This window comes from Stegodyphus dumicola, chromosome X1 (assembly GCF_044657685.1).
Source record: "Stegodyphus dumicola isolate Sdum_Otavi_A_Nest chromosome X1, ASM4465768v1".
Taxonomy (NCBI): Eukaryota; Metazoa; Arthropoda; class Arachnida; order Araneae; family Eresidae; genus Stegodyphus; species Stegodyphus dumicola.
In genome coordinates this window covers 26,114,603-26,137,097 of record NC_140780.1, presented here as the reverse complement: position 1 = coordinate 26,137,097, position 22,495 = coordinate 26,114,603, and the positions used below count along the sequence as shown (strand labels likewise).

General features: G+C 32.4%; 1 protein-coding gene across 1 annotated transcript in view; it reads left to right on the top strand.

Annotated features, from left to right (window-relative positions):
* The window catches only part of LOC118191865 (ectonucleoside triphosphate diphosphohydrolase 1-like), a gene marked incomplete at its 5' end in the record, with an annotated part of 143,908 nt that extends 122,243 nt beyond the window's left edge, over positions 1–21,665 (top strand). Inside the window, 2 exons of the mRNA XM_085808542.1 lie at positions 5,828–5,968; positions 19,067–21,665. Coding sequence (XP_085664668.1) covers positions 5,828–5,968; positions 19,067–19,285 — 360 coding nt within the window. The remainder of the gene's footprint in view (positions 1–5,827; positions 5,969–19,066) is intronic.
* Positions 21,666–22,495: the final 830 nt, after the last annotated feature.

Genomic DNA, 22,495 nt, shown 5'->3' with positions numbered 1-22,495 from the left:
AATAACTTCCAAATGAATTTCCATCTTCAGTGGTACACCAGCTTTCATCTGAAGTAGTATTTAATTTTTCATTCTTTGAGGTATATACTATTAAACATGCATCTTGTATTTATTTAATGTATCTAAATAGCATTTTCATTGTTTCCCAATGTTTCTTTCTAGGATTTTTATAATATCCTGAAAAATAACTAACAGGTAAAACTAAGTCTCACCTTGTTCTTATTGCTAAGTACATCCTGATATTTTGTTTTTGATACTGCTGGAGAAGACATTACACCATCTAGATTTTCACACAGTTATTGTTGGAGTCGTAACAGGCTTATTGGTATTTACAGTGAATTATTTTCGTTTTATGGATTTCATCATCTGAGTCTGATGGTAAAATTTCCTCAGCTTATTGATTTGTTGTATTGTGTTCCAAAGAGTCGCAATTGTCTCTTCTGTGATCTTTATTTGTTATTCCTGAATTATTTAAACATCATTAGTTTTTTCCTTGTAGAAAATAAGAAATTGATCTAATATTTGTTTTTTATTGATCATTAATTCATTCCTCTCCAAGCTGATCCAACTGCTTACATCTTCCAATTCTTGAATTTCGTCTAGTTTAGGGATATAAATTTTCTGTGATTTTCTCTTCATGCTATATCTTATCATAATTCCTTTTTGTTCTTTTAGATTTGTCTTCCATGCTTTTCTTGTCTTACATGAGCATATGCTTCATATCCAAATCATTGAAAATAAGTGATATTAGGCTTTTGTCCTATGTATACATCATAAAGTGTTAATTTTTGACCTTTACATAACTCCTGTTATTCACATGAATACCAGGTTTAACACTTTCATTCCAAAAATGTATCGGTAATTCTGCATTAGTCAACATAGTTTTACCAGTCTCTGCGATAGCACAATTAAAGCATTCAGCTTCAAAAAATCCCTTTAATAATTTTAGTTAAGGATTTTATTGGCGTTCACTTTGAATTCTTTTTAGAATTCCTGTTTGCTTTTTTTCTTCAATAATGTGATGTATTATAGATTCCATGGTTTCATACTTTTTCTCATCTGTAATCACAAACATGAAGTTACTGTAATCTCCTGCTGCTGTTGGAAAATGACTTCCACGTATTGACTTCTCTGTTGGTTCAACTAAATCTGTATTCTGTGATTGTAATATCTTCAGATTGTTTGAATTTCAGATTTCTGTGAGAATTTTGGTGTCATTTATATTTATGTGCAAGCTTTACAGTAGTTCTTGGAAATTTGTATTCTTTCTAGTATAATATAGTTTAGTATAATGTATATTTTATTTTTGGTATAATATATATTTTTCATGTTTTCAATTATTATTACTTATTAATGTTTTTTCCCAGTATAATATAGTATATAGTCTTTCTTCATTTCTATGTCTGAGATTAGATAACCTAGTCTCTGATGCCTTTGTACATCATTAACCCGTGAGCACGCGCTCTGGGTCCAAGGGACCCGCCGATTAAAGAAACCTTTCTGAAAATGCCCCTATTTTTTCCAGTGATTGTGGTTCAGTGTAGTCTCCTTCAAGGCCATTCTCTTTATTTTTTTTTTTGAAGTTTTTCGCCGGAAATTTGTTTAGAAGTTTTGTTTTGATCGGATCGGGTCTTTCAGACCGAGCGCGGCTTTTTTGCATTGATGTAATGTAGTTCATTTGTGGTAGCACAGAAAGCTGCAAACATGTTGCGGAATTTATCCTATAAGGAAGAAATGTTACGTTTCCAAAAATTATTAGAAGATGTATAAACTGTTGAAGACTCCATTCAAGAAACTGATGATGAAAGTTATAATGAATTTTTTAAGTTCTCATGATATTGATTCAGAAATCAAGATGCATTCTGGAAACGAAAATGAGAATGACATTTATTGCTTTATTGGAAAAGATGAAACAAAACAATGGTCAAAAGAAAAGCCTAGAGCTGATGTTAGAACTCCTGCTCATAATATTATTACTAAATTGCCTGGAAACATCTGTAAGGCAAAATATGTGCAGACTCCAAATGAATCATGGGAACTTTTACTAAGTGAACAAATGTTAGTCCTCAGTTAAACAAATATTTATATTGCATTTATTTCTGACAGCCTTCAAAGAGAGAGAGGGATGCTTGTCACACAACTGTAATTGAAATTCTCGCTTTTATAGTTCCTTTATATTTTTGTGACATAAGTCGTCTCATGTAAATGTGCGGATCTGTGGGCAATAGACGGAACCGGTTTGGAAATTTTCTACAAATTTATGTTCTACAAAAGTTTTCTTTTTTTTAACAAGATGTTTGTGTTTTGATGATATAAGAACTCGTATCGTCAAGGAAGAATCGGATAGACTTGCACCTTTAAGAGAGTTTTTTTGAAGGTTTTGTGAATAACTGCCAGAAATATACTGTTGGTTCATTCAATTCATGAAAAATTTGGAGCTTTCCAAGGAAGATGTCCTTTCAGGCAGTATATTTCTAATAAACCTGAATAATATAATAATTCCTTAGTAACCTGAATAATGATATTATGAATTCCTAATAGATTCTATATTGATATAATACATTTTTCTATTCCTGTAAAAAATTTTTATTTCATAAAAAATGTTTTAGAAATTAAAATTTTAATTTTTATAATTTTCGTATTTTTTAAGTTTGATCATAAAATTTGGGCATAAATGTAACACTTTTACCTGAAGAGTAACAGTTTTTTCTTCCAAAACACAAGCCAGGTCTTTTGGACCCAGGGTGCATGCTCGTGTAATTCAAAAAAGTGCGCGTGCTCCCGGGTTAACATTAAATATTTTAGCTTCTTTTATTATATTTATTTCCACTTCTAGTAGCTTTATAAAGAATAACTCCATGTTTATTAATAACTTCAGCTTTAGTTTTTGTAAAAAGTAATTTTAAATTGTTGTCTACTCTTTTTGGTACTGTAAATAAAATTTTCATTTAAATTTGGTGCTTGCAGAACATTTTCTGCTTTCAAAATGCTTTTATGTATATCAATTTTCATTTTAATATCACCAATGTCACCGAATTCCTTTTTCAGCTGTATTTACTTACTGTTTTTCATCTTTGAAACTGATGAATATTTCTTTATTTCATGTGAGATATTGCTTCTGAATCTATTAATTAATGAATTTTTTTTTTAGTATCTTCTGTTTCATTTGCTGCATCATTTCTAACTTGGTTAAAAGATGAAGTTTTTCAAGATTTTTTAAATACTTGTAGCTGATTCATAGTCTTTTTTCCTTGTTTGCCATTTCAACAGTTTTATTTGTTAATCTCCTTGACTTTCTTTGTTCTTTGGTTTTTCTTTTGTGCATTTCTATTCATTTGTGGCCTAAATTTCCACATTTGGAGCATTTTATATTATTATTGATTGACTTTCTTTTGATAACTGCCCTAATTTTCCATGGTTTAAATATTTTCTTTCATGGTATTGTTTCTATTTGTCCTTCTTTTCATTTGTGTTTATTTTATTTTCAGTTTATGTAAATGTTTGTTTCATTGCAGCTATATCTTTTTTCTGCTGTTTTTTTTAACTGATTTTAACATCAAATTCAAATTCATTCTTTGCTCCTTCTAATATGAAGAAAACTAATTCCTTATTTTTTATTTCATTCCCTCATTTGAATACTTTTATTTTTAACAATTATAGCTCTGTTATCTACAGATTAATCTTGCTTCATTTTGACCATCAAGTGTAGATTTGAATTAACCAATTAGTCCACCTCTACTTTTATTCATTATCAAGTGTAGATTTGAATTAACCAATTCAAATCTACACTTGATTTGAATATCCTTTGCAAGAGACATGATCCCAGATTTCTCATCATTATGCCACTTCAGTGGTTTATCTGCTTCTGTCATACTTCTCCATATTTTTTAACTTCTTAGTTCACTTTTGATTCTGTCTGTTCTTATTATGTAATTATCGTCAGATAATTTTTCTAACAGAGACAAAATTGTATGCTGCTTTTCTCAATAATATTCCTAAATTCTTATATAAATAAGATTTACCTTTCAAAGAAATCAGCAATGTTCTTTATTCTAGTTGACATAAACATTCTATATGTCAAAAATTCATTAGAGGGAACAAACATGATCTTGTTGCATAATGTTGATTATCCCTAAAGTTTAATATATCTAAATAACTTCTAAACACCTATTTCTAAAAGAAAACATCAATTAGAAATGCATTAAAACAACTTTATTAATAAGCATTCTATGTAGATGGAACATCTTAAACTAAAACACTTTTTACTATTGCCCAATTCATGAATTTCATTTAATCTTTTGGAGACAATCAATATTAATGTTGACAAACACTTGTAAAGTCATTAGGTTATTTTGAAGCGGGAGATGCGAAAAATGTGCAATGCCCTTGCTGGCACTCGAACCTGAATTTCTTGAATATGCACCGGATGTGCTACTGTTACACCACAAAAGCATGCTGGAAGGGAGGAGAAAATACCTTATATACTCTCCTTTTTACTGGGCGACTTGGGATTAGGGGACCCAGTCAAATCCTGGTGGTAATAAATAATTGTCCACCACCTTTTAGTTCAGGCACCACTGTAATGTCATTAGGTGTTTTCTTTTTAATGTGGGAGACATGAAAAATGAGCAGTGCCCCACTGGGACTCGAACCTGAGCCTCTTGAATATGCGTTGAGTGCACTACCATAACACCACGAAGGCATCCTGGAAGGAGGGAGAGAATACCTTATGCACGGAAAACTAAAATCAGTGTTTTATAAATTAATACCAAAAATTATAAAAGCTGAATTTTTAAACATAGTGTAATTTAAGTAATTCATTATTCATATAAATGGTGATCTAAATTTGGCTATAGGTATGTAGTGCTTTACATGTTATTTGATATTCTGTACTGCTGTATGTACCTTTTGTATCATATTATGTGTTAAATAAATGCTATTTAGAAGAACATGAGTCCCCTCTTTCTTGATTATTCAACAGATTTCGTTTCGGATCTGAGCACTTCAATTCTGCAGGTGAGTTGCTAAGACCACATCAACTTGTAGAGACATTAGGATTTTTGGAAGCAAGAGAGATTGAAAAATGAGCAATCGCCTTCACCAAAAATTGAACTGCGGACCTCTGGAATCTGGAATACTGGCCCAGCATGCAGAACCACTACACCTGAAGGCACGCTAGGAAAGCGGGAGAAATACCTTATATATTCCCCTTTTTAAAGGGCGACTGGGGCTTTTATGGGACACAATTGCCAAATCCTGGGTGTGGAGAATCCTTATCCAACACCCTTATGGTTCAGGTGCCACTGTAGAGACATTGGGATTTTTGGAAGCAGGAGAGGTTGAAAAATGAGCAATCGTCTTCGCTGGGAATCGAATCCCGGACCTCAATACCGGCCCAGCGTGCAGAACAACTACACTATGAAGGCACGCTAGGAAAGCGGGAGAAATACCTTATAAACTGATCAATGGTTTTATTTAGCTCATCCTGCAGGGAATATGACAGGTGCTGAAAGTGTCTCTCTGCTACAGTTTAATTAAAGTGTATGTAAAGGGTAACTTAGACTTTATCATTAATGTCATGAACTTTTTTTTGGTAATGCGCTCTGTATCTCAGTCTAACTAAAATTAATCTGTTTTCCAAATTTGAAATGAATTTTATACCTTTTGTAGAATATCCCAAAGGAGTTAACATGCATATTTTTGCATCTGTATTTTCCATACTGTATGATTTATTCAGATTGTATTTAGATTAATTATCTATTTTTAAAATTCACTCTGAATGAATTTTGTATATGTTACTGTATATTTTATTTCCTTTTCTTTTCAGATAACAGCTGAAGCTCGTGATGAGAAGGAATTATCTCATCTTTTAACATATTGCTTTGGCGCAATCTATATTGCAGAATTGTGTACTTCAAATTATGGCTTTAACTATTCTACTTGGAATAATCTATTTTTTAAGCAAAGGGTAAAAGTTAAATTATTTTAGAAATATTAAATATTTTAAAAATAATTTGTAATGTTTATGAAGTATAATTTATGAAGGAACTTGTCATTTGTCTTCAACATTAAATTCAATTCATTTTGAATGGAGTTAGCAAATTTATATTGCATTGATTTATTTGAAATCTTGTATTTCAAGTAATATGGGTAACCATCACTTAAGGCAAGTCACGTTTGAAATAACTGTTGACGTCGCCTGAATGATATCATGTGCTTCATAGATTGTGATTAATAAACTGCATTGCAAAGCAACTTTGTAACTCACACTCATTGCTTTGCAGAAAATCATGAAAAGAAACTGTGTAGCTTGCCTAGCTAAGGATGATTTTTCTTCCTCTTTTCAGTCAAAATTTTGTATATGGAGATGTTGATCAAAAATTTTAAGTTCACCACCCAATAAAAGTACTTCATATATAGCTAAGTTATGGATTCTAAGCAGCAAGCTTGTAGTAATATAACATAGAATATATTTTTAACTTATAAAAGAGCAGAGATTTTGTTTTTAAACAAACATTACCCTTGTTCATTGCCTATTTGAGGGCTATAAATTGCAACACTGAGGTAAACAAGAATTCTATTGATTTAAATTTTAGAGACACTAAGTAGTTTTTTTGAATAAGAAATGTCATTTAAATTAATATACTTCATGTTCTTCACTTTTTTTTTTTCAATTTTAAAATACTACTCTGACTTAATTTGAAAGTGATTCAAGAGTTGCATTAATTTGCAGGAAAGATTCATTAATGGATAAGAATGACAATTTGTGTAGCAGCTGCGTTAAACAAATATTTGGTTGTTTAAATTTTATTGTTGCTATTCATGACATAATGGTAATAATTTAATGTTACAATACCTGTTTAAATTTAAGTCTTGACTGTAATGCAAGTGCCTATCAGGTATTAATGTAACTGTTTGTTAGAAGTTCTTTCACACTTAATGCGCAAAAGCTGGTATGCCTGTCAATGCTTGTTGATCAGTACATTCTAAAACTCCAGTTTAAATTTCTGCAGACTATATTTTTCTACTAGTTTCAACTTTGTAACTGTGCTTGAATGATTTCAGATATTGCACAAAATCTGAACTTATTGTACAAATTTGAGCTGGTAGATGTTGTACGATGCAGTTATTATACAAAGTTTGAATTGGATGTGCCTAGTTTGTAAAGTTTTTGGGGTAGCAAGAAGCTGCTTCCTAAATTAGATGCAGAACTGAAAATTCAGCATCGATGTAATTTGCCATTCAGTGAATTAGCTATTGAAATGCCCTAGAAGAAGGCATCTTAAACTTTTTTCAGTTGCGACCCCTTTTTGTCACTTAGATTTTTTTGCAACCCCGGGACCCCATAATATTTATGAAAATTTTGTGAGACCCCATAAACACTGCGCAAATCCAACACACACGGGAGTTAAACTGGAGGAGTGTTGGCCTATAAGACGTTCATTTGTGAAATGTTGCCTAAGTAACTGTGCGACACACGTGAGGTGGGGCCCAGCCTTGCATAAAAATAGTAGTATCTAAAATGCCACGTTACTGCAGTTCATGTATCACGAAACATTTTAACATTGACTCTAAGTGAGCTGCAATCACAGTGGTCCAGCTGTCGACTGCTCTTCAGAGAAAAATGGTTCAGTTATGAAACTAGCTGTCATTCAACACTAAACGGTGTGGAATGACTGCTATGCAATCGAATGCAATAGGAGAATGCAATGGAACTAGATAGATAACATGAGGCATTTCTTTGGCCCAAATCGATTAAAAGCGTTTTGAAGCAGTATCTTCATGTTTTAGGGCCGAATTCAGGCTTCAAAAATTACAAATTAACGATCTGTAAGAAAACGAATTCCAGATTGTACGCGCTTGTGCGAGTGATTTGGGATCTCACATTTTCTAATCGCTAATTCGTGGTTTTCACGGACGAATTTCTCACTACACTTTTATGACCGTTTCAATGTGGAACTTTAATTATAACCACTCTGTAAATTATTAAATTTTAATTTGAACCTATGTGTTATATGTATACCATGCGTAAAATTTTCGCTTTTATGGAAAAATAAAAATCGAAGCAAATAAACTTAGGATAATGGACAAAAACTGGAAAAATTTCCTCTCCCTCCTGAAATAAAATATTGAAACTTCCATCGTGAATTTATTGAGTTATCGAAATATTCAATTTGATTTATCTTCTAAGTCCTAGTTCCGATAACAATTCCGTCAAAAATTCCGATTATTAAATTACTTAAGCTGAAGTAAAAGATTTAGTATATATTCACTGTATGTTAATTAAGTAATCAGAGTGTAATAAAAATAGATTATAGAATTTACGCTGATGCAACTTTTTGTTTGACTGCACAACATGTAATAGAAGAGAAAGCTTGTAGAAATCTGTTTTTGATATGCCTCTAAAAGTAGATGTCATACTCCTTTTGTCTCTTCAATGTCAAAAAACTTTCCTTTGAGAGGCAACTTTAGTTTTTGTGAAAGAAAAAAAATCACAAGAAGACAAATTTGAAAAACATGCAGGACGATCGAGTACACATACTTATTTTCGGAACACAAGCGGTTCTCCGACTGGTTATTGAATAATGAAAAGATGCATTATCATGCAATACAAAACATTTGGAATACGTTGTCTGACTGAAAACGTAAGATTAAAAGTTATCTGCTTAATTCACAGCCATTTACAAGTCAACTACTGGGGCAATTGCAGAATCGTTTTGATCCTGAGCTTGTAAGACAAACCTTATATCACTGGATTTAAACACTTCTTTAATCTTCTGAGAACGTTCCTTCTTTAGCTCATATTCCAAGAATATTAAGTGAATACAATTATTGCAAAAGAAATTGAATATTCATTTGCATTACGGCTTGGTAGTTTACTAATGAGTTAACAAAACTTAAATTCTGCTTTTTGTGTCTAAGTGTACAACAATATTTTAAATATTTACAAATAAAATATTAAATTGGAGATTTAATTGGAGCCTCACCAGTTGCCTAGCATTTGAAGATTGTTAAATACTAATTGTTTGTTGCGAAGTCTAACCCAGCCTGCATGGTTGGTTTTCGTAGTTTTCTAGGTTCTCTTTACGAAGGTTCTCTATGAAAGCATCTTAACCAAATAGCTCCCATGTTCTTTCTATGTTCAAATAACCAACTAACTTAGTTTAAGCGCGATTTCCAAATGAAGTTACTAACAAAACCCGAATACTCATTAAAAATCATGTAGCTTGCCAGTTGGAAGTAACATGAAAGATACGGCGCCAATAATTGAATTGCTGTTACAGTACGTTGTTTCTAAATTTAGATGGTCATTCCTTAATTAAATAGTCCACCAGCGGCCGAGAGGTAAAGACGCTGAGCACTGGTAGTTCGGTCGGAAGTTCGAATTCCGCGAACGGGCTGGCTACATGGGTGTTTTAGTGGTTTTCCCCATGTGTAACATGTATACGAGCCAGTTTATCTTAGAAAGTCCTCCACGAAAGCATCCCTCCCTTTAGGCAGATAGCCCTCGTGTGCTTTGCCATAATTAAATAATCCAATCCAATCCTTAATTAATATAATTGATTTGTACTCTTATTCTATTAGAGCTGACGATAAAAATTGAAGTGCAAATAAATAATATCGTGTGCAATCTTGATTAATATAAAATAAAAAATTTTGCATAGAAAAATATTTGCATTCAGACAGAAAGTTTTTTGAAATATTTGCAATTACTTTATAAGAAGGATTTATTAATAACCGTAATAATTACTTATGATATTACTGATGATTAGGATTCAGTTCTTGACAATTACATTCTAAATTAGAATTTTAAGGATATAATGAATACGCACAAAAATACATTTTAGGATAAAAAATGAGTTGATTTTTTATGTGTTAAAACTTCTTAAATTCATTTAATAAACATGGTATCCTCGTTGTTAATTGAATCCAGAATGTTGTGTGTCGTTTATATAATTATTCGTACTTGTCTACAGAAGCTGCTAACTTAACCAGCCATTAAGTAGCTGCAGATCATTTCTATTCTAAATCTTATGTTTCTATAAAAATATACTGTGCTTTAAAAATATGGATGATAGTATCTGCCGCTCTTTCAAGCACTTCAAAAGCAACAGTTTGTTTAGAAATAAATTATGCAGTTAATATCATAAAATATTTTCATAAAATTCAAATAAACATTAAAAGAAAATTCTCAGTTTTAGACAATTCGATTTAAACGAAGTAAAGTAGCAGACGATAAAACGCCGTAGGCAAAAATTTACTCTTAGAAAAATGTACTCTTATTTTTTAAAAAAAAGGAAGAAAGAGAGAAATTAAAAAAAATTGTTAAAAATTTGAATAATATCTATAATTTAAAAAAATAGATTTTCATATAGTATTAATAAACATTTATTATGCCTTATTGTGGGAAAAAATTTCATATAATTAATTCTTCATAAAATTTGACTTGAAATTTAAGGTTAAAAATAGCTGTGGCAATTCAGTGTAACAAAAATCCATAGACCACATTTGGCGTTATTATCGCTCAAAAAAAAGATGCGAAATTTCAAAACGCGAAAATATGTAAATTCGTGTATATCTTAGCAAATTTTGAATAAAAAAGTCTAATTTTTTGCAGATATGCTTAAAAATACACCTACTTTATGATGATGGTAAAAATTTTATAGGTTATAATTCAAAATTTTTTTCAAAAAATTTATAAAAATTATTTAAAAATAGAAATTTAAAAAATAAAACACAAAAAATGGGTAAATTTTATTTGGAATGAACCTAAATTTCGAAATGTGAGAGAAAAAATCAAAAAAATTTAATAAAAAAAGAGATATTAATAAATATTTGCTAAATAACATTGAGGAGCTAAAATTTTGAGAGCTAATATTTTAAAAACTACTCGTACGATTTTTACAAAACTTGGTATTCTGGCATAATTTGAGTCGTAGAATCGAAATATGGAAAAAAATTGTTATGTTATTTCAGAAAAAGTCCGATTTTGTGTCAAAATACCTATGTTAGAATAGTGCTATATATAGATCTAATATATATCCTAAGTCGCGCTTTCGAAACATGAAGAACGCAGTTTGAATTTTGTCAATCGGCCTAGTAGAACGGGAGATATAGCACTGTCCCATTTTTTTTTTGAGCAGTGTACCTTAGTCGTCCTCACGGGTGTCAAATCGGCTGGTCACTAGTCCTTGTGTCAGTGGCTTGGGGATAAGCTCTCGGGAGTACCTGCTTTCGGGAAAGCCGACTGTGGGGCTTCAGTTTGCGTATAGACCTGGTTAACCCTGGCGCAGGAATCTGCGTCCCCTTGTTGGGCTCCATGGTGGGCGGGGCTGCTGGGTCTGAATCATACTTCATCTTCAATATGGCCTCTTGAAATGAAAAATACGAAACTTGTCTTCCATCAAAAAAAGTAAAAACGAATATGAATGCAAATGCTAAAGAAACTCCACCTAAATTCCTTGTCATAACTAACTCAAAAGGCGAACTTCTAAAAATGTCACCATTCCTGATACAAAAACATATACAAGCGACTATTGGTGAGCCAAAGACAATAAAACGACTGCGCTCTGGAGACCTTCTTATAGAAACAGTTTCCCCAGCTCAATCTGCTACCCTCCTCAAACTCGAAAAACTTGGGCAAGTCGGAGTTAATGTGACAAAACACAAATCCTTGAATTACAGCCGGGGTGTTATACCTAAGACTGACCTCATCTTTGTCTCAGAAGAAGAAATTGTGTCAGAACTATCCGATCAGAATGTCAGTGCTGCAAGGTGGATCAAGATGCGCAAAGGTCAGCTGGTCAATACGAAACATGTAATCCTGACTTTCAATTCGCCTGATCTTCCGAAAAGTGTTAAGGCCGGGTATTTGCACTGCCCTGTAAGACCTTACATACCTAACCCCTTGCGATGTTTTCAATGCCAGCAATTTGGCCACTCAAAAATGTCCTGTCGTGGCAAACTCGCATGTGCACGTTGCTCTGTGGAAGGCCATGACAGTGAAAATTGTAGTGCCAGCCCACTATGTGCAAATTGCAAAGGGGAGCACACAGCATTCTCTCGACTTTGCCCAAAATGGCAGTCTGAGAAGGAGGTGCAAAATATAAAAATAACTAGAAATATTCCTTATGCAAAAGCAAGAAAACTAGTAGCAGATTTCCAGTCTCGAAAAACTGTATCCTATGCAAGGGCAGTAAAATCAGTCAAATCCATAGGCACCCAGACAATTCACACATCAAATAAACAACCAGTCCAAAATGTACAACCTCTCCAAAGTCCTCGACAAAATACACCAGCAAAAGCGAAACATTCAATAATAACAATAGAATATAATAAAGTGAAAGAAAACCTTATGAGAAGCAAAGAAATACAGAAAACATCAAAGCCTGATAGAAAAATAAGTGTCAGCTGCAGCTCTGAGCATCTTGACTCAGAGATGGAGGTAGAAGAGGGCTTAAACATCCCGAGGAACCAACTTCCACGTAAAACCAAAACGCAGCATAGGAAAGACAAAAATAATGAATAATGGCCTCCCTCATTTCTTGGAATTGTCGTGGTTTCCATCAGCATCTTGATAACATCAAAGACTTGATCAATTTGCATCATCCTGTGGTTTTGGCATTACAGGAAACTACCGAAACCAGGAAAGCAAACTAAACTTCGAAGGTTCGCAATTTTTAGGAAAGACAGTATTGTAGGTGAACGTGCCAGTGGAGGTGTAAGTCTCCTTGCCTCACTAGACTACCCAAGCAATTCACTTCCTTTAATTACAAGCCTTCAAGCTGTTGCTATCCAAATAAGTTTAAGGACCCTGGTTTCAGTTTGTTCTGTTTATTTGCCTCCAAATGTCCATATTGATCAAAGGGATTTGGATAGTCTAATAGAGCAACTGCCTGAACCTTTTGTCATAATAGGCGACTTTAACGGTCATAGTTTGCTTTGAGGAAACAAGGATACTAATCCTCGAGGTAGACAAATCGAGATAATGATTGAAGATCATTCTCTTTGTCTCCTAAACAATGGAAAAGTTACCTACTTCCATGAGCCTACAAAGACTTTTCACGATCTTGACCTTGCCATCTGTTCACCACCACTTTTGTCCTTTTGCACTTTTGACGTAGGGAATGATCTCCATAATAGTGATCATTTTCCTTTTTTAGTTTCTATCGCACGAGAATGTCAAGATCTTCCCATGTCAAGATCTTCCCGATTTATACTTGAGAAGGCAGACTGGCAGCTCTTCTCATCTCTTGCAGAGCTCACAGAAGAGATGGTGGAAGGTGTGGAAATCGATGATGCAGTGAAAGCCGTTACTGATAAAATAATGCAGGCAGCTGAAACCTCTATACCGATGACATCAGGAATGATACGAAAATATTCAAAGCCGTGGTGGAACCGTGAGTGTCAAGAAACCCTTAGAGAACAGAGAAAAGCCTGGGGAATTTTTCGTAGGTACCCCACTTTGTCAAATCTTCTAGCCTTCAAAAAAGCAAAAGCAAATGCAAGAAAAGTGCGACGAAAGAGCCAGAGGGATTCGTGGATACACTATGTGTCATCAATAACATCCTCTACTCCGAGTTAAAAGGTATGGGAGAGAGTTAGGAAAGGATGCGATATGTATAATGATCACGCACTTTCCATCTTGGAAAAAGATGGCCGTGTAATTAGCACTATGGAAGAAATTGCAAATATTATTGGTGAGACCTTTGCGGCTGTTTCTAGCGGCAGCAACTATCCGCTACCATTTCTTTCAATGAAGAAATACTCAGAGAGAACTCCCGTATCCTTAAACTCTAGTAACTCAGAGCCTCATAATAAAGATTTCACTATGCTTGAGCTAAAGAGAGCCCTGCTTCAGACTCATAGGTCCAGTCCAGGTCCAGATGGTGTCAGCTATGGAAATGCTGAAGCATCTTTCCTCTACGGCTTTGGTTGCTCTTCTCTGTCTCTCTACAATTGAGTGTGGAAGGAGCACTGTTTTCCCAGTTTGTGGAAAAAAGCTGTTGTCATTCCCATAGCTAAACCAGGCAAAGACCTGAAGAATCCCTCTAATTATTGGCCTATCGCATTAACTAGTTGCATCTGTAAGTTGTTTGAAAAAATGGTAAATTGTCGCTTAATCTACTACCTTGAGAAAAACAATGTAATCTCAACATACCAGAGTGGTTTCCGTAAAGGTACATCTATGACTGACAATATTCTCATGTTGGAGACCTCCATTCGTAAAGCTTTTGTCAGGAGAAATCACCTTGTGTCTGTGTTCTTTGGCATGGAGAAAGCTTATGACAAGACCTGGAGGTATGGCATTTTACGAGAACTTCACTCTTGTGGCTTGCGTGGCAATTTACTGATTTTCATACAAAATTTTTTGAGCGCTAGGACTTTTCAGGTGAGGATTGGCTCTGTTTTCTCAGATGTATTCGAACAAGAAGAGGGTGTGCCTCAAGGCTGCGTTTTAAGTGTTACTTTATTTAGTTTAAAAATAAATACTATTTTAAAGGAACTCCCTCCTACTGTGCCAGGGTCATTATATGTGGATGACCTCCAAATAAGTTGTCGTGGTACAGATATGAGATTTGTCGAGAGACAGTTACAGATTGCTCTTAGCAGGACTGAGAAATGGTCAGAAAAATACGGGTATATCTTTTCAAAGCAAAAGACTGTCTGCATGCACTTTTGCCAAAAGCGAAATATGCATCCCGAGCCGGAGCTTCACTTTCAAGATTCTTTGATTCCTGTCGTACCAGAAGTCAAGTTTTTAGGAGTGATGTTTGACCGAAAGTTGACCCTCATTCCCCATGTCCTTTACTTGAGGAAGAAGTCTTTCAAAACACTGAATATTTTAAAAGTCTTGGCGAACACCTCCTGGGGTGCCGAGCGGGAATCAATGCTTCGCATTTATAGAGCTCTTGTACGCTCTAGACTGGACTATGGCTCGGTTGTATATGGCTCGTCACGGGTTCCACTTCACGGGCTTCCACAGCTAGATCCTGTGCACCACCAGGCCTTGCAGATTTGTTCTGGAGCCTTCAGAACATCTCCAGTTCAAAGCCTTTATGTTGACTGTTATGAACCACCACTCCAGCTAAGACGCAAGCAATTGTCCCTTCATTATTATTTCACTATCTTATCACAACTGAACCATCCTTGTAAAATTCTGCTTGATGACAGTGACCTCTTATTTGAAGCACAACCCTCCTGTATTCCTACCTTCTCTTTACGAGTTCATTCATTAATTGAGAAATATTCCATGTCCGTCTTAAACATCCAGCCAATGAAGCATTTTGAAATACCACCTTGGGAAAATGTACAAATTCACTTTCTTGATATTTTCGTCTATCTGGTTAAAAAAAGTGCTAATGAGATCATATATCAACAACTTTTCTCAGAACATAGACAAATTTACATTAATTATATTCCTGTATATACAGATGGGTCGAAAGCAATCGCTCATGTTGGAATGTCATTCGTAATTGAAAATCATATGGTGAGAAAATGACTTAATCTTAATTACTCAGTCCTGACATCTGAACTGACTGCAATTTATCATGCCCTTTTATCTATATCTAGATGTTACTGGAGAAGGTTATTATCTACTCTGACTCATTCAGTGCTCTGAAGGCTTTAGAAACATTCTCTGACACACAGAATCCGCTTATAGTTGAAATTTTAAAGTTGAATAAAATCCTAAGTAATCGTGGATTCTAAATTCTTTACTGCTGGATTCCTGGACACGTAAGAATAAAAGGTAATGAGTTGGCAGATATCACAGCCAAAGCTGCTGTCGAGGAATCTAGTCAACTCATTCTTCTCAGAGATATCAGCCAAACCATCAAGCAGAAAATTTTAGATAAATGGCAAGAAATTTGGGATGCACAGTTAAATAATAAGCTAAGAAGTGTGAAGCCTAGAGTGCAACTTTGGGAAAGTACTCAAAACCGAAGGGAAGAAGTACTCTTGACTCGTATTCGAATCGACCACTCCAGAATCACGCACAGTTATCTTCTCAAAGCAGAGAGTGAGCCAATTTGTCCCTACTGTGATAGCATTTTATCTGTTCGTCATTTTTTAATAGTGTCCGAATTTTAACAGACTAAGACTAAAGCATTTTAACAAGTGTGACTTGCCTCTTGACCATTTAATCGGAAAAGAGGCCAATAATAATTTATTTCTATACCTGAAAGAAACAGGTTTCTATTATTTAATTTAGCTTTTATTATAGTGTAATTTTAATTGTTTCATTGCTTGTTACATATCATTTGCTGAGTTTTAATACCTACTCCTTTTAATGTTAACCATTTTATTATTTCATGTAGATTTTATGACTTAGCTAATTGTTGTTTTACAAAGTTTATCCATCTTTTTATAAACTACCATGTGTTTGGCGCATATAACCTTTCTGGTTATGCACCATTAACTCAACTACCACCACCAGACAAAATGACAGTGTCACGTGCAAAGCAAGTAAAATTAACGTTTATATTATAAAAAGAATGTGTTGAAGCATTTTCGTTTTTTTTTCTTTGTCTGTAGTTGTCTTATCTTTATGTATTTTCCAAAATATTGTGTAAAAATATTTGATAATTGTAAAATTATTATGATAAGGTAAAAAAATATCAAAGCTGCTAAAAGTTTTGGCATTTTTTTAGCTCTGTAGCTTAAAATGATTTTAGGAAAAGCAATTTCAACATCTCTCAATTTTCGGTCGTTTTTGCACTTTCTTGGGACATTTACATTTTCTATTAATTATTCATGAATTATAATTCCTTGTTTAAGTAAGTAGCACAGTGCTGTTGAAGAAATTCCTAGTTTAAATGTAGTTTTTCTTTAGCTGCAGTTACCAAGAAAATTAAAATCTTTCAACAATTTATCTTTTTTTTTTTTTTTTTTTTTTTTTTTTTTGATGTCTAAAGCCTGAACAAAAAAGATTTTTAATGTTCTCTTTTCACTTGGCATTTTCATATGTTACAAGTTAAGTTCACAACAAATTAAAAAATGCTTTTTCTAATAATTCAAATTTCAAAATTATGTTTCTGGCCAGCAGAAGAATTACCCTTTGCCTATTTAGTTGATCTGCATCTTCATGATTACAAGCATGACTAATGATTTTGCTTTTCAGTCTAAAGTTACCACTTCCTTTCCATTCAAGGTCTCTTAATGCTAAGAAGCATTTCAGGAACATTTTTCAGAACTCTGTGTGAACATAATGTGTCTGTCCCAAAGTAAGGATTTTGAATGTGGAAATTTTAAAAGATAGGATACAGAATCTTCATTTCTATCTCCTATCAGCTGGTATTCAAAAAAGGAACCATCGATTATTTGCAATGCCTCCAGAGGATTGCTTTCATTAACCATAAGAAGAAAATTCTGCCCCTCTGAAGTCCAATGGAGACAAAGAAATCTGAAACCAGTGCCTCATAGCTACAGGGACAGGGGAGAGGGGGTAGGAAAATTTCAGTCAGAGTCGTTTTACTGAAGTTGGTTCTCAGTATTAAATATGTGAATGGTAAAGCCACGGTCTACAATATGTTACATGAATGAACTACGAAACACTTTGATAAGTAGGATATTCTGGCACTTGAGAATCAATAATCTTTTGCTAATTTGAGGGTAATAAGCGTTAGAGATTTTTTTTACTTATTAGTATGTATTTGTTTTGTTTCCTAGAAATTTGAAATAAGTGGCTTAGTTTATTAACCAGTGAGTTTAATAAATGCCAGCTACCTTATCTTTCTAATTGATGTAATTGTAATTCATCTACTTTTTATGGAAATTTCAACCATTAGTGTAACTTAAAAAAGATATTTCTAACATTATAAGTTATGTACTTCAGAAGAAAATGATAACTTGCTCAGTGCTTGGTTATGAGTTTTATCCTCTTTCACATCAAAAGGAAATGGCATCCAACTTTGTACACTTGATTTTCTTTTTCTCTTTTTACCTACATTTCATCATCTGTGTTATACTTGAAGCTTAATTTACTATATTTAACAGGATGTTTATCAGTAGAATATTTCTGAAAATAAATTTCAATATCTTTTTTTTTTTTTTTTTTTTTTGTTAATAAAGAAGTTTGTGTTGTATACCGGGATATATGCTTTTATAATGTTACAGTTTATAAAAAAAGGGCATAATAAAAGCATTTTTATTCGTGAATCATAGAATTTGTAATATGATGATAATGCTGCATTGTTAAAATTTTTAATGGCATTAAGTTAGTTTAGTGTAGCTGAATATGCTAACATTGCAGCATCATGACTTAGAAATCTTGTCTTTGACTTAGAATATTTTATCATGAAATATAGTGAAATGCCGTAAATACATTTTATTGTCTTACAGGATTAGAGCATGACTCTTTTTTTTTCTTTCTCATCCCCCCTTTTTTAGCCTGAATTAAACTTAGGATTGCATATTGGATCATATATATGAAACAAAAGAAATAAAGCCATGAACACTTTTTTAAAAATCCTGTATGCACAGTATATTTATAAAATTATGACTGAATTCATTAAAAAGAATATCAATGTTATATTTGAAAAAATCAAATCAGTTGTTGAGTTTACTACATGTGAGTGTATTCTTTCTGCATATGTTCATAAAATTTCTGAATGTTTTTGCAGAAACCGCCTAGGAATATTTTTTATTCTTTTCTTCATTTCTGAAATTTATTACACTGTAAAAACTATGTCCTTTAACAAGTACAATTGGCATTTGTTCTCATAGGCTGCATAGCTACAAATTTTGAATAATTAAAAAACAAATAAATATGAGCAGAAATGAATGTTACTGTAGTTTCCTAATCTACATAGCTTTTACTGAGATATTTTATAATTGTGGCTATTGTTTTTATTTACAGTCAGGTATATAAGCTTCATAAGATTTACATATAATTACATTTTTCAGGATATACTACTTGAAAAATATAAGTATGTTAAAAATAGATAACATTTTTATTTTAATATTTAATTATTAAATCAAAAAATTTTTATCATAATTTTCTGTTATTCATTAGAAATATACTTCAGATTTTATTATTTGCTGATGCTGTTTCTTATTATTTTAGATTAAAAATGCTGATGTGGGCTGGTCTTTAGGATACATGATAAATGCTACCAATGCCATACCTGAAGAATCACCTTCTCCACCTGTGATTCCTTTGACTATATTTGTCATATGTGCAGTTATCAGTTTACTTATGTTTTTTATTTCTTTTGTATTGCTGAGAAAAATTTCTAAGCATAGTCATCATAATCGCCATGAAAGATTATTAGAGAATTATTGATTCTTCCTGTGAAGAAATTGGATGAAGTATATTGCAAGATAATACAAAGACTGAATATTCATATATGAAATAAGAAAAAATAAGGAAAATTTTTAATTATTAAGTTTGTAAATTTTGTTGTAATCTCTCCTTGAACTTATGTCTTACTGTTGAAATTCAAAGTTCCAAAAGCCTAATATAAGAAATGGTGTTAATTTCTTTCTATGTGCGTACAATGTTACAGTGCATAAAGTGTACACGCATATAGTGCTAAACATAAGACAAAATTTATAGTGTTATTTACAGTTTTCTTCTCCAGTTTTTTGTTTGTTATTGCTTTTTGTTGAATTTATTGTTCATAAGCATCCTATATGAAATATCATTATTACATTAAGTATTATAATAATACTTGATACTTGTTTTAAGTGGTGGATTATAAAAATCTCATTTTTATAGTTTGTAGAGTGCAATGTAATATTAGTATAAAATGCTATTTATTAAGGCTTGATATTAAAATGAATCTCTAAATGATTCATTTTTAGAAATTTTCTTTTTCTAAATATAATTTTGAATGATGTTGTGAGTTATGCTGTGAAATTTAAGTAGAAAGTTATTTAAAGTCTGGTTGTACTTTCAATAAAGGCTGATGAAAGATCCATATCTGTAAATATTGAAAGCGGCAAGAATGAACGGAATTATTTTACTTACCTCAAAATAGCTGTAACAGAGAGCACGTTTATATGATTTAAAATTCTGCTTCCCCCACTTAATGTTAAGGCAATAGGAGAAGCAGGCTAATTTGAAATTATGGAGCTAAATAAAATAAAATTCTGAGATGAGTGTAAATAATATTTTTAGGAAGAAACTTTATTTTTGATATATATAAATAAGTGAAAATGAATTATTGGTTAATTATATAACCTGTAATCAGTATCTGATTACTTCCTGGATGCATGAGGTTTCTACCAGTACACTGGAATATAAGTTTTAAATTCTTCAAAGGCAACTATGTGAAAAGTGAAAATAAAATATCATGCTCAAGGCATTCATACTAAGGAATGCCTTGTTTATAGAAATACAGTTATTCAACTATTAAACACATGAGAATGACTAAGTATTAAAATGGGTCACTAAGTTTTGATAGATCTGAAGAAGTTCTTAGTGCCTGGATTGAGAGTTGCAGTTGTGGACTAGTCTTGTTCTTCTTTGATGGAAAACCGCTATCTTGGCCAGTATCACAGAACAGTTTAAGAGTTCTGTGCTTTATGCTGTGGGATTTGCTTAAGAATAAGCATACCATAGTGTGTAATGAAAAGCTGTAAAGATTCAGGATCTGCAGCACCTAAATTATATTGGCTTGTACAACTATCACAGATGTAAGTCCAAATGCACTGCATGGTCTATTGCGTAACAAATGGGAACCCATGAAAGCAAAATTAAAGTCTGCATTGTTCTGCAGAATTTTAACATTTGGTTCATTTCGATATTTTAACAGTTTTTGAGTTTTTTAAAATCCCATCATTTTAAGGTGACCGTGAATGAAAATAATACACTATTGATTTTAAATGAAGTGGCTCAGGGAGACATGTCATCATATTATACAAGTTCGTATTTGCCTCATGAAAGATTTAGTCATGCTTTAAACATTTTCATTTGAAATCTGTGTCTAAGTATGACCATACTTAATTTTTATGGTTATTTTGATATTGAAATGATAATTGATTTAGTTTTATAAATTTAATATTTCTCACTATAGCATTTCTAAATTTGTGAGGAAAATATATGATTGTATTTAGAAAGTATGTGATTTTATGCATGGATATAAGTTGTAATAATGCAGTGTCACCTCACCATATATTTTAAATGTAATTTTACTATTTTTTCATATTCATGAAAATCTCTGTTCTAAATTTAAACTGTGAATCACAGTGTATGAATTTAATTAAGGAATTCTTCACCTTGTCTTCCTGGTGATATACAGAATATGTGTTTTATACATTACTAGTATTCACTGTGATATATATTGCCATTAGTGTAATGACATGTGATTTTGAAATTTAACCAATAATTTTGAATTAATGATTTTTTTTTAATATGAAACTTAAATGAGAGTGAATCTACGAGAGTTGGATAGAACAGAAGAGATTTAATATTCATTGTAGTTAAAAATATATTAAATTTTCTGAAATTATTTTTAAAACCTGAAATTCCTAGTATTGAAAACTGTTTCTCCTACAGTTTCTTTTTAACATTTATTTTATGCAAATAATAACAGAAATTATATATTAGGGATAGAAGATTTTGTGTTAAAAACAAAACGCTATGAAAACGTATATAGTTTTGACAGTATGACATACATTTTATTATTTTATTGTATGAAATAAATTTTTTTCTCATTGTTTTTTTCAGTGCGTATTTTTTCGGAACTACATGACTTAATTGTGCATCGCTTTTTGAAATTCAATTTTTACATAAAATCCATGCAGATAATAGAGTACAATGTTTTGGTATTTTTACTGAATAATTTTAAGAAATTTTTTGTGTGTTTCCATATGGCATGTAGCTAACTAAAGTAGATAAATGAGCTGTTTGTATGCCGTGACTTTTAGAATCACATAATACAATTAAAAATAGTTAAAGTGAACAATTTTTTGCAGTTAATTTTAAACAAGTGTCATATTAAACTGTAATTTTATAAGCTTAATACTACACATAATAATACAACTTGTAACTTAATACAACCTTACATTATCATTTTCAGACAAATTACCAAAAATGCAAATTAACTAATGTCTGTACTAGGATACCACACATACATAAAACACAATATTTATTCGTAGGGTTTGTATATTTGTTTCATGTCATGACTTCAGCCACTTGGCTAATGATCAGTTGATTACTAGTTGGAGAAACATATTTTACATTAAAAATTATTTAGTATCCAGGTGATGTTATAAAAGAAAGATCTTTGTTATTTAAATAATAATAAAAAACATTCGATAATCAGCTTGTAGCTTTGATCCTTTCTTAACGTAAACAATCTGCACGGGGCAGATAGGCGATGACAGAAGAAAAGAAAGGGGTAACCAGTTGTTACTATGTGTTAGTACTCTGAAGGCCCATCCACACAAGTATGCTCGCAATGTAGATGCGGCTGTGTTTTCGCCAGCATGAAATTTGCATTATGCAGAGGATGTAAACCTGGGTTCGCTTGTGATCAGCATTTTCGCA